At 39.7% G+C, this 14,989-nt stretch overlaps 1 protein-coding gene across 17 annotated transcripts in view; it reads right to left on the reverse strand.

The window, feature by feature from the left end:
- The window catches only part of SOX6 (SRY-box transcription factor 6), a 466,488-nt gene that overhangs the window by 77,889 nt on the left and 373,610 nt on the right, over positions 1-14,989 (reverse strand). For all 17 annotated transcript variants that reach the window (XM_080975160.1, XM_080975165.1, XM_080975162.1 and 14 more), the window contains one exon: positions 7,992-8,071. In XM_080975160.1, the coding sequence (XP_080831286.1) occupies positions 7,992-8,071 (80 nt within the window). The remainder of the gene's footprint in view (positions 1-7,991; positions 8,072-14,989) is intronic.

The following is a 14,989-nucleotide window of genomic DNA, read 5'->3' on the forward strand; positions in this document are numbered from 1 at the left end:
AAGTTATTTAACAGACTTTGCCTATAGAACATGCACAGTATATGCTTATCTAGTCAGAAGTAAACCACACAAAGTTCAATGGGGCTTACTCCTAGGTAAGTTTACATACGATTGCAGCAACCGAACTGTTAGATATTTTCAAAACAGTAAAAGTCACACCTAAACATTGTCTAAGCTTTTTAGATTAAAATTTTCACTTATTAGAAACCTCAATGAATTTCAACCATCAATGACAGAGTATAGATACAAGTGGCAAAATCTGCTTCTAGGGACTTTCTCCGCTGAAACATTCATTTCAGGGAGAACTGAATGAAACTATGCCTTTGAAAGTTGTACCCTGCTATTAGTACCTGTTTGTTTGTTTGTAACAATTAAGCAGTGTATAAAGTTTATTAAATAAGTAAAATAGATTTAAAAAACTTCTGAGCACATTAAAAACATATAAAATTGGAATTACCAAAAGACTTCTGGAGACATATCACAGATATCATAATGGAAATCACAGGGGTAATGTTGGGATAAAGCCCCACGTTGATCGTATTTAAGTGGATTGAGGCAGATATTTCAAAGGGAACAAAATCTCTTCTATGGAATTTAATAATGGCAAAAAAGAGCATCTTTGGGGGTATGACAATGGTTAATGGCAGAATTGACATTCTCATTCATGTTTTTCTTTCTTTCCCCTTTTCATAGCACCCCCCTGCAAATTTCTTGCAGTTGTGGCAGCTGAACTCACTTCAGTGTTCACTTTTAAAGGCAACCATTTCCCCTCCAGAGTACCTGTGCTCACCACTTTGTTCTTGTACATTCCATGAACATGCCAGAACCAGAACCAGTGTAGTTCCCTCTCCCCCCAAGTAGTAGTGATTTCCTCCCCAGAATACCCTGGAATGCAATGTCTGGGACTTTCCGGGGGGGGGGGAGAAGCCACCAGAGGGAGCCACAAAAATTAGCTTCAATGCCACTAGCAGTGGCATAAACAATTGTTAAAACAGGAAATAAAAGAAAAGCGAGCATGAATACCTAAACAAATATAAGCCTTGTGCATAAATAATCACATGAATGTGATTTTTTTCTGATCATTTTAATAATGAAATTTCATGGCATTGAGACAGAATAAAATGTATTGCAGGCACCTATTAAGCACAATTAATTAAAGAAAACTCAAAACAGGAGTCAACACTACCTAAATTACTGCACCCTCATTCCAGAAGCTGATTAAAGAAAAAAGTTTACACATTTAAACTATATTACTTCCCCACATAATCCTGGTAACTGTAGTGTGTATGCAGCATCAATTGCTGTTTCTTGCTCATGCTTCTATTCCCCACCATCCCTTTGGCCCTTACCTTGTCCCTCGCCATATCCTTCTTCTTTGGGTTTATTGTAGGCAGAGAATGGTGCTGGGCAAAACACAGGTTGCCTTTAGGTGACCCTCTCTGGAAGCTTGCATATCATGCACATCAGGCACCCCCAAACTCAGCCCTCCAGCTGTTTTGGGACTACAACTCCCATCATCCCTATCTAACAGGACCAGTGGTCAGGGATGATGGGAGTTGTAGTCCCAAAACAGCTGGAGGGCCGAGTTTGGGGAAGCCTGATGCACATTATACTGATGTACTTTCTCCTCCCACTCTTCCAGGAAGCTGAAACCAGTGTTCTGACCCAAAGTCAGTTCCCACTAATATTAATGAGAGCTAAACTACTCACAGTTAAATAATCCCATGGATTTCACTGGGATTTAAGCACAACTCATTTGCTTTGGATTGAGGCTAGGGACGCTATAGTGGCATACTGCCTGTCCAAAATACCCAAAAGTAAGTAAATTGCACCCCAAATCTATCTGTAATAGTCATTGAATTTGGCAGACTGATTCATGATTGCATTTTGCAGAGTTAATTTTGATGAAAAAATTCACTGTAACAGATCCGTGATAAGCAAATGCATTTGGCTAAAATAACAAAACAGCACTACAAGAAAAATAAGGCCATTGAGAGCTTAGTAGTCTTTTGAGTGCTAGCTGGAAAGATTCTATGAGGCTAATGAAGACAGAATCTCTGCCTGTAACAATATTAAGTTTATTTTCTCTAGTGATTCGAAGAAGTGAGCAATCTGTCACTAATACACTGAGTTAAATTACTTGTCTTGTTGGAATTCCTGCTGACAGTCAGTCACTCACAGCGCTGACCTAAACATCTACCTGCTGACAAACAAATTGCAGTGTCAAACTTTGAAAAGGTAACTAGCTGGTTTTAATTTTGATTGGTCTTACTTGAATCTCTTGTGCATTCTTCCCTTTTCCTCCTCCACCCACCCTCTCCCCTCTCTCAAAATCCCCATTCTTTACTAGGCTGAAAATGAAAATAAAGGAAACTCCTGTTTAGCATTTGTGGGGGAAATTATTATTGCTGGCTGCATCAGAGAAATGTTATGTCAGATAAAACTGTTAAAGTGTGTCTAAGCAACATTAAGAGTGGCAGGCCCGCCAGTGACTGACTGGGTGAGTGAACACATTACCCAGACAGCATTGTAGGAATTAATTTTCTTCAATAAAGTGATTTTTAAGGCTCATATATTTCACAATCTAAACATATGTCACTGTTTCATAAACAAAATAAATGGATTAAAATAATACATTACCAATATGCTGACACATGGAGATATTTTAATTAGGAATACTTAAGCTGTGTGATATTTAACTGCTGTATTTGCTGAAGAGGAGCAGGCATAATTTCATAAGGCAAGAAGCCGGCAGAGCACTTTACACGGTGAGGGACTGAAGCGGGACCAAATAGTTCTCATTTTCGAAAGTAAGCCCACTGCGCAGCATCCTCCCAAACGTAAACTGTTTTAAGCTTACAGAAGAATACAAAGAACTGCATAAACTAAGGCAGGCCACAAAACCAACTTTTTCATTGGAGACAGGATGGGGGATGGGAGGGAAAGAAGCAAGGAATATGTCTCAGGCATGCCAGTTCTTGAGAATACTATTTCTTCATAAAAGGCAACACTTAACATCTTAGCTATTTCAGGGACATATTTACATGACTGTCACATCACAAGAGCCTCTTTCCTGCACATTCTTCTTGACTTTACTGTAAGGGCCAGCACAAAAATAGCTGAGGAAAGCAAATGTCAACCCCAGTCCTGAAATTTATACGTGTGAGAGAATTAGAATAAGTAGAAATGTAATATATTGTTTACTGTACTGAGTGCCCTCTGTTCTCTAAAGGTCAAAAGCATTGTAACCTTAGAGTTACAGTTTCTGATTGTTCCCAGGGTTAAATACATTATCAGAATTAATGGTTCAAACCCCCTCAACCTTCAGATATATGAGTATTCATGCCTCCATCTGCCAAACTGTTCAACTAAAAATAGCATTCTTTGGCCTTCATTCTGCTAATACTGCACCCCTGAGGCAGGCTCTGCAATGCTTCAGCAGTACTTTGGATCTTCACCCAGTGGTATAACAAAAGGTCATTACTTTGTGTAAGAAAAGGGGGGCTGGGGGAGGAGAAGAGCAACAGACTAAAGAAGCATACTGCATGGGTATTTTGTTGTTGTTGTTTAATTTAGTTGATGATAAAAACTTCAGTCTTCCAGCACACAGCTGCAACCATAGCTAAGACTTGCCAAGCCTCATTAATGTTATACGCGATAAACTTTGAAGGACAAATTATACAAGAAACATCAGGGGAAAGGTAGGAACCATAGGTTTGCTTGCTTGCTCTCACTTCTGTTACACTTTCTCTCTCTCTCTCTCTCTCTCTCTCTCTTCAGAAGATCACATTGTCTAGGAATAACTCCAGCTAGCATAATTGCAATGCATTATCACTTTCAATAATTTACCAGTGGTTGTCATACAACTGTACCACTTCTTTATTAACAAATTTTTTGTGTGTGTGTATTCTGGAACATTACTACTACTACTACTACTACTACTACTAATAATAATAATGTTATTATTTATACCCTGCCCATCTGGCTGGGCTTCCCCAGCCACTCTGGGCAGCTTACAGAATATATTAAAAATTGTAAAACATCAGGCATAAAAATTTCCCAATACAGGGCTGCCTTACTGGTTTTGCTATGGGGAATGGAAGGAGAAATGATAGGGGGGCCTCATAAAAGATTTCATACAGTGAAGCTTTCTAGGACAGATGTGTGTCTACTGAGCTGCCATGGGATTTCCCAGGAACAAGGTTGCTATGAGTCCGCTGAAAGGCTGGGAAACAATCCCTGAAGACTTACATTCAGCTGCACACATGTACCCAGAGTAAAACTAATATAAATTATACAAATTTAAAAAGTTTGTTTTTTATATATAAAAAATACAGTGGTAAAAAAATAAGAGGGACTCGTATAGGAGGAGGACGAAAAGAAGAGAGGAAACACTGAATAATAGCACAAGCTGTATCTCTGCTCCTTCTCTATCACTCTCATAAAAATCTGCCAATATGTATTAAGGAGGGTTGATTTAAACCATTATTTGTAAGCATGGTATGGTCCTTTCATAACCTCTTATATAAATGCACTGCTGCATCTGGGAAAGTATCTCATGTCAGAAAGGTAGCTAGAATGGGATCGTGCAAAGTTGTACACATACCATGATTTTTCCACACATTTCATATAGATAAACATGGCTTCTGCAAGGACAAGCCATGTCTTACAAATGGACTTGGACTTTCAAAAATATTTCACCAAAGACTCCTGAGTAAGCTTAACAGTCATGGAATATGAGAAGTGGCTCAGGAATTGGTTAAGCAGAGAGTAGGACTAAATGCAGAGGTCTCCAAATGGAGGGATGTAGAAAAGTGGAATTCCCCAAGGATTGGTATTGGGACCTGGGTTTTGAAACTTGTTCATAAATGGGATGTACAGTGAGGTAGCCAAGTCTGCTGATGATGCTAAATTGTTCAGCATTGTTAAAACAAAAAGAGATTGAAAACAGCTCCAAAAGGACCTCTCCAAACTGAGTAAAATGGCAAGGGCAATTCAATGTGGACAAGTGTAATGTGATGCATGTTCATATATACACTCATGGGTCTGAACTGGCAGTGACTGACCAGGAAAGAGACCTTGAGATCCTAGTGAATAGCTCAATGAAAGTGTTGACCCAGCGTGTGGCGGCTGTGTAAAAGACAAATTCCATGCTAGGGATCACTAGTAAATGAATATCTTAATGCCATTATACACATACTGTGTACAGTTCTCATCACATCACATCAAAATGAATATTGTAGAGTGTAAAAGGTTAAGAAAATGGCAACCAAATTGATGAAGGGGATAGAACAACTCACCTGGGATGTAAGGTTGCAGCCTTTGGAACTCTTAGTATAGGGGAAAGAAGAGTATGAGGTGACGTGATAGAAGTTTTAAAATTATGCAAGGCATGGAGAAAGTTTTTCTCCCCCGCTCATAACATTAGAACTCGTGGGGATCCAATGAAGCTGAATGTTGGAAGATTCAGGAGAGATAAGTACCATCTGTATGGAACTCTCACACACAAAAGCCAGTGATGGGCTAAAAGAAGACTGGACAAATTCATGAAGGACAAGGATCTCAATGGCTACTAGCCATGATGCCTGTTTGCTGCCCCCACAGTCAGAGGCAGTATGTTTTGAATACTGCACAAGGGAAGACTGTTCTTGTAGTCATGTCCTGCTTGCAGGTTTCCCCACAACCAAGCATCTGGTTGGCCACAGTGAGAACAGGACACTAGACTAGATGGCTATTGGCCTGATTTATCAGCTTCTTCTTATGTTCTTAAGCTCTTTGATTCTGAGAGTGAATGTGAAAACAACTATCAATGGTTCAGGAACACTTATAAAATGGTGTTTTAAAAAAGCTGATATTTTGCCATCTCTAAAGGTCCTAAGGTTTGAGAGACAGATTACGTAAGAGTCTCAATCAGGAATTTCACTATTGGGTTTGGTAGAACTTCTAGAAAATGGTCCAGATAATAGTGTTCTGAAGTACTTGTTGAAGTGCAAGCCTTTAGTTATTATCTGATCTCTTTAGCTTCTAAAAAAGCAATTAGATTATCTCTGAAATATGTAGGACACAGCCTCATGAGTAAGCCAACACATCATGTAAGTGATTTGTTTATTGGTAGTGTCATCTGTCTGTCAATGGAAATGTAAAATTTAAACAGAAACTTCGCAAGCACTGTGATAAAAAAATCTTTCAACAAAGAAACTGAAATGTGGGGGCAAATCTTAATATATATACTCTCATCCACTTTACTACTATGAAAACATGAAAGTAATTGTGTATCATGGATTGGTTGGACACAGAGAAATGGTGGGAGAAACCAGCTGGGGAACCCCCAGCAGAAGAAGGCTCAGAGCCAGGGGATTTGTGGTGGGACAAGGATGAGTGGTTGGAGGGAGAAGACTAGGAGAAGGTGTTGGCAGCTGAAGAGGAAACAGGACTCAGTGAGCATGGGGAGTCTATGGCAGAGAGCAGAGGTTGAAGCTGCATCAGGAGAGTAGGATGGAGGAGGCCAAGAGGCAGAGATGAGTCAAGGCTGGTAAAGAGGCACAGGTGTCTCTACCTCTAGCTGCAACAAGCTCCCCTATCTCAAACACCACTATCTCAACTTAAGCTAACAAGTTATCCAATTTCTTCAGTGGCATCTCCTCAACATAGGTGGGCAATCTCTATTGGGAGAGCCACAGTTCCCATCATCGCTGACAACCGTCCATGTGGATTGAAGCTGTTGGAAGTTGTAGACCAACAACAGCTGGAGGGCAGCACAAAGTTACCCCTGACATAGGCAGCCTGCTTCTTCTTTTCAGCTCTTAGTTACCATATACTGTGGCCAAGTGGGGTGAGGGGGCCAAGTTCTAGGCACTGTTGTTGAAGAGTTTCCTGCTATGTGGCCTATTTGGCTGGCCATCCACATATGTAGCCTTATGTGACATCACCTGAAGAAGAACAGCTGACTATTAGCAGATTTTAAAAATCCCCTTGCACCCCACAGAATGACTATTTCGTTGTGGCATAAATTACCCTGTTGCCTGCAAAAACTAATATCTGAATAAACCTATTTGCCTCTGAGGTACCACAGCAATCTTTTGCTGCTAGAGACTTAACACTACTACTCTTTTGGCTGGTATAAGATATATTTGCCACATCATTTAAATGTCCAAGAGGTAAACCTCTAGCGTGATGACTAAACACACCCCCTTGTAAGCTTTGGACTGTTGCTTCATTATTTGACACTATTGTGCCTTTTCTTGGGGAATATTAAAAAGCTATATAATAAATTGGAGTGTAAATCATTTTCACACAACATTTAGTTCCCCCTATGACAAAAATAAATAAATGACCTAGCAAGGGACCAAACTCAGACTCCTGATGGCTGCTGGCATCCAACCAACTTAACGCATGGAAAGGCTGAGATTCCATAAATACAGAAGCTGCAAGTGTTCAGTTTATGAAACAGTCATCACCAAGCCCCAAAGAAAAAATATAATGCATTTATTCAGACACCCACTATGAGCAAAAACAGCTAAACAGGGCACACTTAGAAGTAGCTTAAGAAACATAAATGCTATTAATATATCTTCCAGTAAATAGTTACATACTTTTTCTTCCCCAGTCTCAAAGCAGAGAACATATACAGAGTACAGAGCTTAGCACAAGTTAAGCACTTTTTAAAATTACTTTAGTTTTAATAGAAGAATCAAATAATACTTATCTGACCAAAATCAACTGGATTAAAAAGTGCTTATTTTAAGCAGGATCCTGCCCAAAATGTATTAGCTTCATTGTTATAAAATACGAAGTTGGCTGTATTTCCCAGCATCAAGGCTGACAGCATGCTGTTCTGTTTGCAGCATGTTAAGTACATAAGGTGTTAATCCTTCTGGGGCTGTGCTTAAAAAATTATTTAACATTCAAGCCATTACTTAGCATACAGCTGGTTAGCAGTTTTCCACTAAAGCATTGGCTTCAAGCCCACATATTTTTGTTCTGGCACATACCTGGAGCTGTAAAGGGCTGAGTCCAGAAGCAGCAGCAGCTGCCATTGTTGATGGAATGAACTGCACAGGATAGTTATCACCTGTCGAGAAGAACAATGCATACAGGTTTAGACAATGAGCAGAGAATAGCAGCAGACAAGTATGAACAGGGCCTGTGCTCCACAACACTGCTCTAAGCCTAAACATCTGCAAAAACAAAAGGGGGTTGCTGGGCACAGACTTGCAACTCTAACTTGGAACTTCTGCTCAGCAGATTGCTAGTAGGCAAACTGGCAAAACATAAAATGCAATGCTTAGACCCAAGCATGCTGGCTCTTATTATGGATCACAAAGCATAGCTGCTTTGGAAAATAATCGTTCATTTAAGATAGGTTTCAAGTGATAAGCGACACAAAGTGCTATGTGCCCAGTCTTGTCAGATGCTGTGCATCTATTTCTCTAGATTTAAAGTAAATAATTGCTGCGCTTCTTTGGGGTAACAGGTAAATTAGTGGACATGGTCTGATTTCAATAAATTGCTCTGAAGTAACCTTGATGGATATCCCATGGACAGAGAAACAAGAACAAAACAGCAGCAGATCCTGAGCTCTTTTCCTCCCATATCACTGGGGCAGTGAGAATGTGGTCAGACACACATATTCAGTGTGAATTACGGATTGGACTCTGCAAGGTGGCACTGAATCTCTTTCAGGATCGTCTCTCCCAAGACCACTGCAATCCCATTCCTGGTGTCTCACACTCAGGTAGCACTATTTCAAGAGCACCCCTGTTACCAGTCTTCCTTTATCATTAATTCGTGATCTTCATGTATCCTTCAGGGCAAAAGGGAAAAGATGTGCCCAGCAATGTGCAGAAGAACCCTAGATAATTTCTCAACAAAATGAAAGCAAGGCCTAATTATCTGCTTACTGTTCTTAAAGTAACCATCTCCCATGAAATCAAGGAATATGCAGAACACTGTGAATTAATTTTGTGACTACTCATGCATTATGGAGGGAATGAATTTTTGAAGCAGGGGGGCTCAAATGACTAAGAGCACAGCATTCCCTCAGCAAGCACCCTACCCCTGGTTCTCTGTCTCCTCTCCTACTCCACAAGCAGGAGAACAGCAGGAAGGAAGGCAGAGGAAGAGCATGCTCTCACTATACTAAAGTGTATTTTCCCACCTGGGATTCAACTTCAAATCCCAGGATCCCCAGTGGATAAAAATGCTCTAAATATTGGTTGGAACATGTATTGATTCAGCTGCCTCCATCTTCTCCTAGGTAAAGGTTGGGCTTTGGGGGTTTTTAAGAGCTGTGCATAAACGGCTTCTCAAAATTCGCCAGTCTATTTGTAGGTGGGGGAATTGAGAGGACTGGTTCACTGAATTTCTCCCAGCGGCAGGGAGAAGTTCTCCAACCGTGTTTTAGGGGAGTTGCTCACAAGAAGTAGTGGTCGTAGCACAGCCTTTTCCCTTTGTTTAGGCCGATGTAAATGCAGCAGCAACTTCATGGCCAGCCTGGCCATCATTCTGCACAATTCTATAGACCTAGTATCATTCCAGGGCACAGTGGGGAAGACATGGTGGTTGACACGAAAAGAAGGTGCCGAACGTTCAGGAAAAAAATGTTTCTGAGAAATTTCATCTCAGCCTGGGTTCCCTACTTCACCTCTAAGATGGGTCAGTGCTCTGATCAAACACTGAATTAGCCCCAAAGTCATTATCTACTCCACATATTGGCAACAGAATACATTCACAAGTCACTACTGAGCATTGAAATTAAGCTGTTTGGATAATCATACTTTAATTGCATAGATGGGTTTGTTCACATTCATATTTGTCAACACGCATTTCCAGCCATGTTCCCTATCCTCTGCACTCCCTTTGTTTCCACCTCCACTGTTGAAATTTAGATTATGAGGTCATTGGGCCAGGGAACTGTCATTTTTGTCATGAGACTCTGTAAAGTACCATGCATATTGATGATGGAATATGGGTTGGAATACATCTATCAACATTTTACATCTTATATAAACAGTAAGCACTAGACACAAACCTACAGAATCCCTAATGTTTATAAGAATACAATCATAGGTAATATTGCAATTCCAGGGTATTTATAAAATTACTGCTAAAATAAGAAGCCCAGAAAAAAAGAGGCTGCTTGCTGCCTATGTGAATATGGTTACCTATATATGGTATCTTTTCAGATTATCACCACAACTAGACAGTGTCTGTAGCCACCCCATCCACCCCCCATGCCATTTTAGCACACTTTTGCAAAGTAGAAAGCAGAATGGGAGAGGGGGAGGAGGGGAGGTTAAAAAATGAACTTGCAATTAAAAAAAAAGACAGTGATTGATAAATTACACAATAACCATGCTTTAATAGAGTATCACTTCAGCTTCTTATTTAAAGTCAGTGTTATGTACTATCTCTAGGCTATGTTTTAATAAGCTGCTCCTCTGTACATTTTTTACATTTATAATAACCAAGCTGCTTTGCATCAACTCTATATTACATTTAGAATGTAATAAGGTAGGTGTGGTGTAGAAGGGATACAAAACAATGCAGTCAGGGAATGGCAAGTTTCCCCCTACACACATAACACCTCAATTCCCAAGCCTCCGAAATCCTCATAAAGCACCCTCCCTCTGCTTACCACCCAAAGCGCCACAGGACTCAGATAAGCTCAGTGTAAATGTTAAGTTGCTTTCACTTTTTAAACAAATTGTGAAGTTCTAATCCACAATGTCTCTCTGCATCATATCCATAATACCTCATCAGACCATTGAGCACAGTATGTGCTTGTACACAGTCCACTAACAATTGGCTTCTGATTGCATATGGAGCACTGCTACAATGCCTTTGCTAACCTACATTGTGCTGGTGTCCTATGGAGTAACATTCATAAAATCTGATCTTATTTTCCCCCTTTCTATGAGGTTGATTTTAGTTTGCAGAGGCCTGATGTTGTTTTTTAAATAACTAAATTGCTTTCTTAAAGTATAAAACTCTTGTCTCTCTATGGTTAGATAATTCTGCTTATCTTCTTTGAAGGCTAAACAAAATTATCTGAATACAGAGTATCCTCATCAAAAAGTTAAATAATGTTTCTTTGGTAAACAGACTTTAAAAAAAAGAAGTCATCACAAAGATATTGAATAAATGATGCTTTAAATAGGAGAGAAATAAGCATTCAAGCACAAGCATGGACTGCATTGCTGAACATTTCCAAGGCATTCTTTCTTTAAATATTATGAATTATTTATCCCCGTTCCATGCAGCAACCCTGTCACTATTTCCCCCTTTTGTAAATTCAAGAGTAGTTGCTTTATTTGTACTAAAACATTTTCCATGTCAAACATTTAAAAAAAATAAAAATCAAACCCTAAAAGAATTCCCTGTAGCACTCCTTTTTCACAGCTGTCATGCTTCCATGGATATATATATACACACACATACACACACACATACACACACACACACACACACACACACACACACACCCCCCTACCTGAAAGTTAATTTATTAGTGTCTATACCACACCCTATAGTGTTCTCTGAATCACCTGATGGCTATGGCTTTCCCTTTTACTTATGACACACACACCCATTCCTATGTTTCTCTCTCCCCAACTCCCCAAATCATGAAGTGTCCCTTCTAGGATTAAATGGAAGCATTTTAAAGTGAACTGTATATGGTTAACGTAATCCTACTGCATTATATAATAGCATTATCCAGAGAACAAAGCATGACACTTCATACGAATGGAATGTTTTGCTGACAGGAGTAGAACTAAAGCAGGGACAGGTTCCTTGTGGGGAGAGGCAGGGGCCAGGAGCCGGGGACAAAGGAGAGAGATGGTGAAAGTTTTACATTTTTAATTGCAGAAGATGCATATTTCCACTTTTAATTTTCCAAGCACGCACACCACACACACACACACACAGACACATGCAAAATAGATCAAGGATCTTATTGGTAGCTGTCTTGGCAATCTATCACTCAACATGTTGTAGCAATTTTTTTCAAATTTGTTTCTGGATTTGGAATGCTTGCGTGAGGACCTATTCTTCTTTAATTTTATGAAGGTAGACAAAACAAGTCAGAACAGGTCCTTTGAAGGCATAGGTGTGTACTAGTCTTGATTACTGGGAGAATGGCTCAAGGAACGGGGTGGGGGGAACAAATCCCCAGTCATCCTTGTTTTGAAAACTATCCTTCTCAGCTCCCCGGCTTTGCCTATTTATATTGGTGCTTCTATTGTTTATATATACATAGGTGCTTATTAAGTCCCAGAATGATTTACCAACTTCTGTTTCAGATTTCAAACTGGCCAGTGCTCTTTAAACAATTGTGGGCAGCCGCAGCACATACTAGAAACACATTGTTCTAAATCCAGAGCAAAGCAATGTTTCCTGGTTTTGAGCATTAAGGGCTGCTCCATACATTTTCATTTTCCTACATGGAAGGCACCTTTCATTCTCTGAAATAGTTGGAAATTCGTGTATAGACCATGACTTCCGATGATTCTGCACAAATGTTTGTTGCTCTGTGTGCGCGGGTCAAGAAGTCCAATTGACCACAGCTGTTCGCTACATGCTCAACCACTTTGAAAACTGATCAGTTTCCCTTCCAGTGTATTTGACAAAACAATGTTAATGCTAATTAATGTAAATTGCTAAAGAATTGCACAACCCTTCCTAGAATAAAAAGCAAGGGATTTGATCTATAGCTCTCAGTGCTTTATAGCTTGCTTCTGACATAATAAAAATAACAGTATAATAGAGTTGTTAGCTCAGATCTAGTTTTGCAAAAAGAACAGCCAAGATGGTAAATCTGAGTTATGCAGATGTTCTGATTTAACCATTTTTGTAGTTAATTCTTATGCACATCCTTTAATCAGGAAGTGAAGGACACCTTTTCTAAACTAAGCAAAACAAGGCCTCAAAATAAAAAGTATGGCAACACAAAATACCTTGGTTTTTGTTTTGCTTTTGACATATAATCTGAACAACTGAAACTATTAAGAATGTTAAGACTGTGTATGTCAAGAACCCTGCAGGATCGTACCAAAGTTCTGTCTAGTCCTGTATCCTGTTTCCACAGCAGTTAGCCAGATGCAAATGGGAAGCCCATAAGGAGAATATGAGCACAACAACATTCTCCTGCTACTTTCCCTTAGTCACAGCATGGCACAAAAGAAAGAGGCTATGGGAGTAGGGAGGACCCTAAATCATGATACTAGCCACTTCTGGAACTTGAACATTGCAAGTATAAATTCACAAAAACAACATAGCTATAGGACATCACCTGCATTACCTAAGAAATCCTCACAACAACTATGTAAAGTAGATCAATGTTATTATCTGCATATAGCAGAGAAAACAGTTCACAGTGAGAAATAGTGGTTTGCCTAAGGAAACTAGTGAGCTCATAAATTAGATGAGATTTGAATCAGGGACTTGCTGGCTCACTGCTCACTTTCTTAGCCATAACACTTAGACCAGCTTTCATATTTCCTACCCAGTAACATTTCCCCCATGCTTGACTAAATTAACAGTCAACTAGCATGTCTTCATATTTGCCAAAGATCTCAAACCATTCATAGTACTTTTTTCATGATATGAAGGAGTCAAAGTAATCAAGAGTAATTGCTCGATCCATGCAAATAATTGTTGGCTTTGTAATAGCTCTACTTTATGTATCTAATTTAAATATGATCCAACTTCTATAGTAGGGTGTCCTGAGAGAATTGTCAAGTGTATGTGGGTCAGCAGACAACAGTAATTTGAATTACACAGCATCTTAAAGTTTTAATTAATCTGGTATATGCTATATATACCAAAAGGAGTACCTATAAAAATTAATTAGGTGATCTATGCAGCCCAGATTTCTCAATTAGTACTTGCTTGCTGGAAAATTATATTATACAATCTTGAGAAGTATGCTAGCTAATTTTAAGAAATCTGTTATCACATTCATGATTGATATTTGCTAGCTTGGGACCCTATAATCTCTAATAGCTGTGACACAAGGGAGGAGGTAGAAGACATTGTTGGCATGCAGAAGGTCCCAGCTTCAGTCCCTGATCTCTCCCGTTTTTGTTTTTTTAAGGCTCAGATGCATGTGACATGAAAGATTCCTTCCTGAGGGAGTATATAGCGTTGCATCAGCGCAAGAATTTCGGCTTGCAGGACAGAATGATCTCCCCTCTCCTGCTCTTGCTGTCCCTGGTGTTCTCCTGACCCCTCCTGAATCAATTTCTGGGACGTGGGGGAGGGGAGGAAGGCAAGTCCTGTTGTGCAAGTGTAGTCTTTGCTCAGGGCAGTAATGGGACCTGTTAGCTGAACGCCTCCTTGAGCCCCTAGAGGTAAGGAGTGTGACCCAGCAAAAGGCCACTTCTTGTGTCCCATGTAGGTGACTCAACTTGCACTGTCCAAAAAAGTCAAGGCTAGAAGGAAATATGAGAGGCATGCACAAACCTGCGACTCCCCGTAATGCCCTTGCATGATGCCTGATGTGCAAACCTGGAGGGGAGAGAACTACATCTACAACATCCCTTAAAATAACACCTACAAGCAGGGACTGTACCAGTTTTCTTATCTTCTTATATAGCTAGGTTGTTCACATTGCCAATAGTTAGACTGGTTTCAACATGTTTAGTACATAAAAGGACAATGTTTCTCGCTCACATGAGGACATCATCGTTTCACAGATTAATTGGGGAAAGTTAAGGCAAAGTATGTATCCCAGATCACAAATCAGTCAATGACTGAGTGGAGGGCTAGATTCTAGCCATTCCAGTCCAATTCTGACACTTAGCATCTAAAAATCCGTTTTCCGTAAATGTATTTTTAAGAAACTACCAAGACAGAGCAGAGCAGAACAAATGGAAATAATTTCTGCAGTGTTATTTGGCACAATATCTTACTAAACTTACTTGAAAAGAGTTTATATTTAACTTGGATTACATTTAATATGCAGTTTACATTCTAAAACATACGGTTT

Source organism: Podarcis pityusensis (genome assembly GCF_964106645.2).
Source record: "Podarcis pityusensis genome assembly, chromosome: 1".
Taxonomy (NCBI): Eukaryota; Metazoa; Chordata; class Lepidosauria; order Squamata; family Lacertidae; genus Podarcis; species Podarcis pityusensis.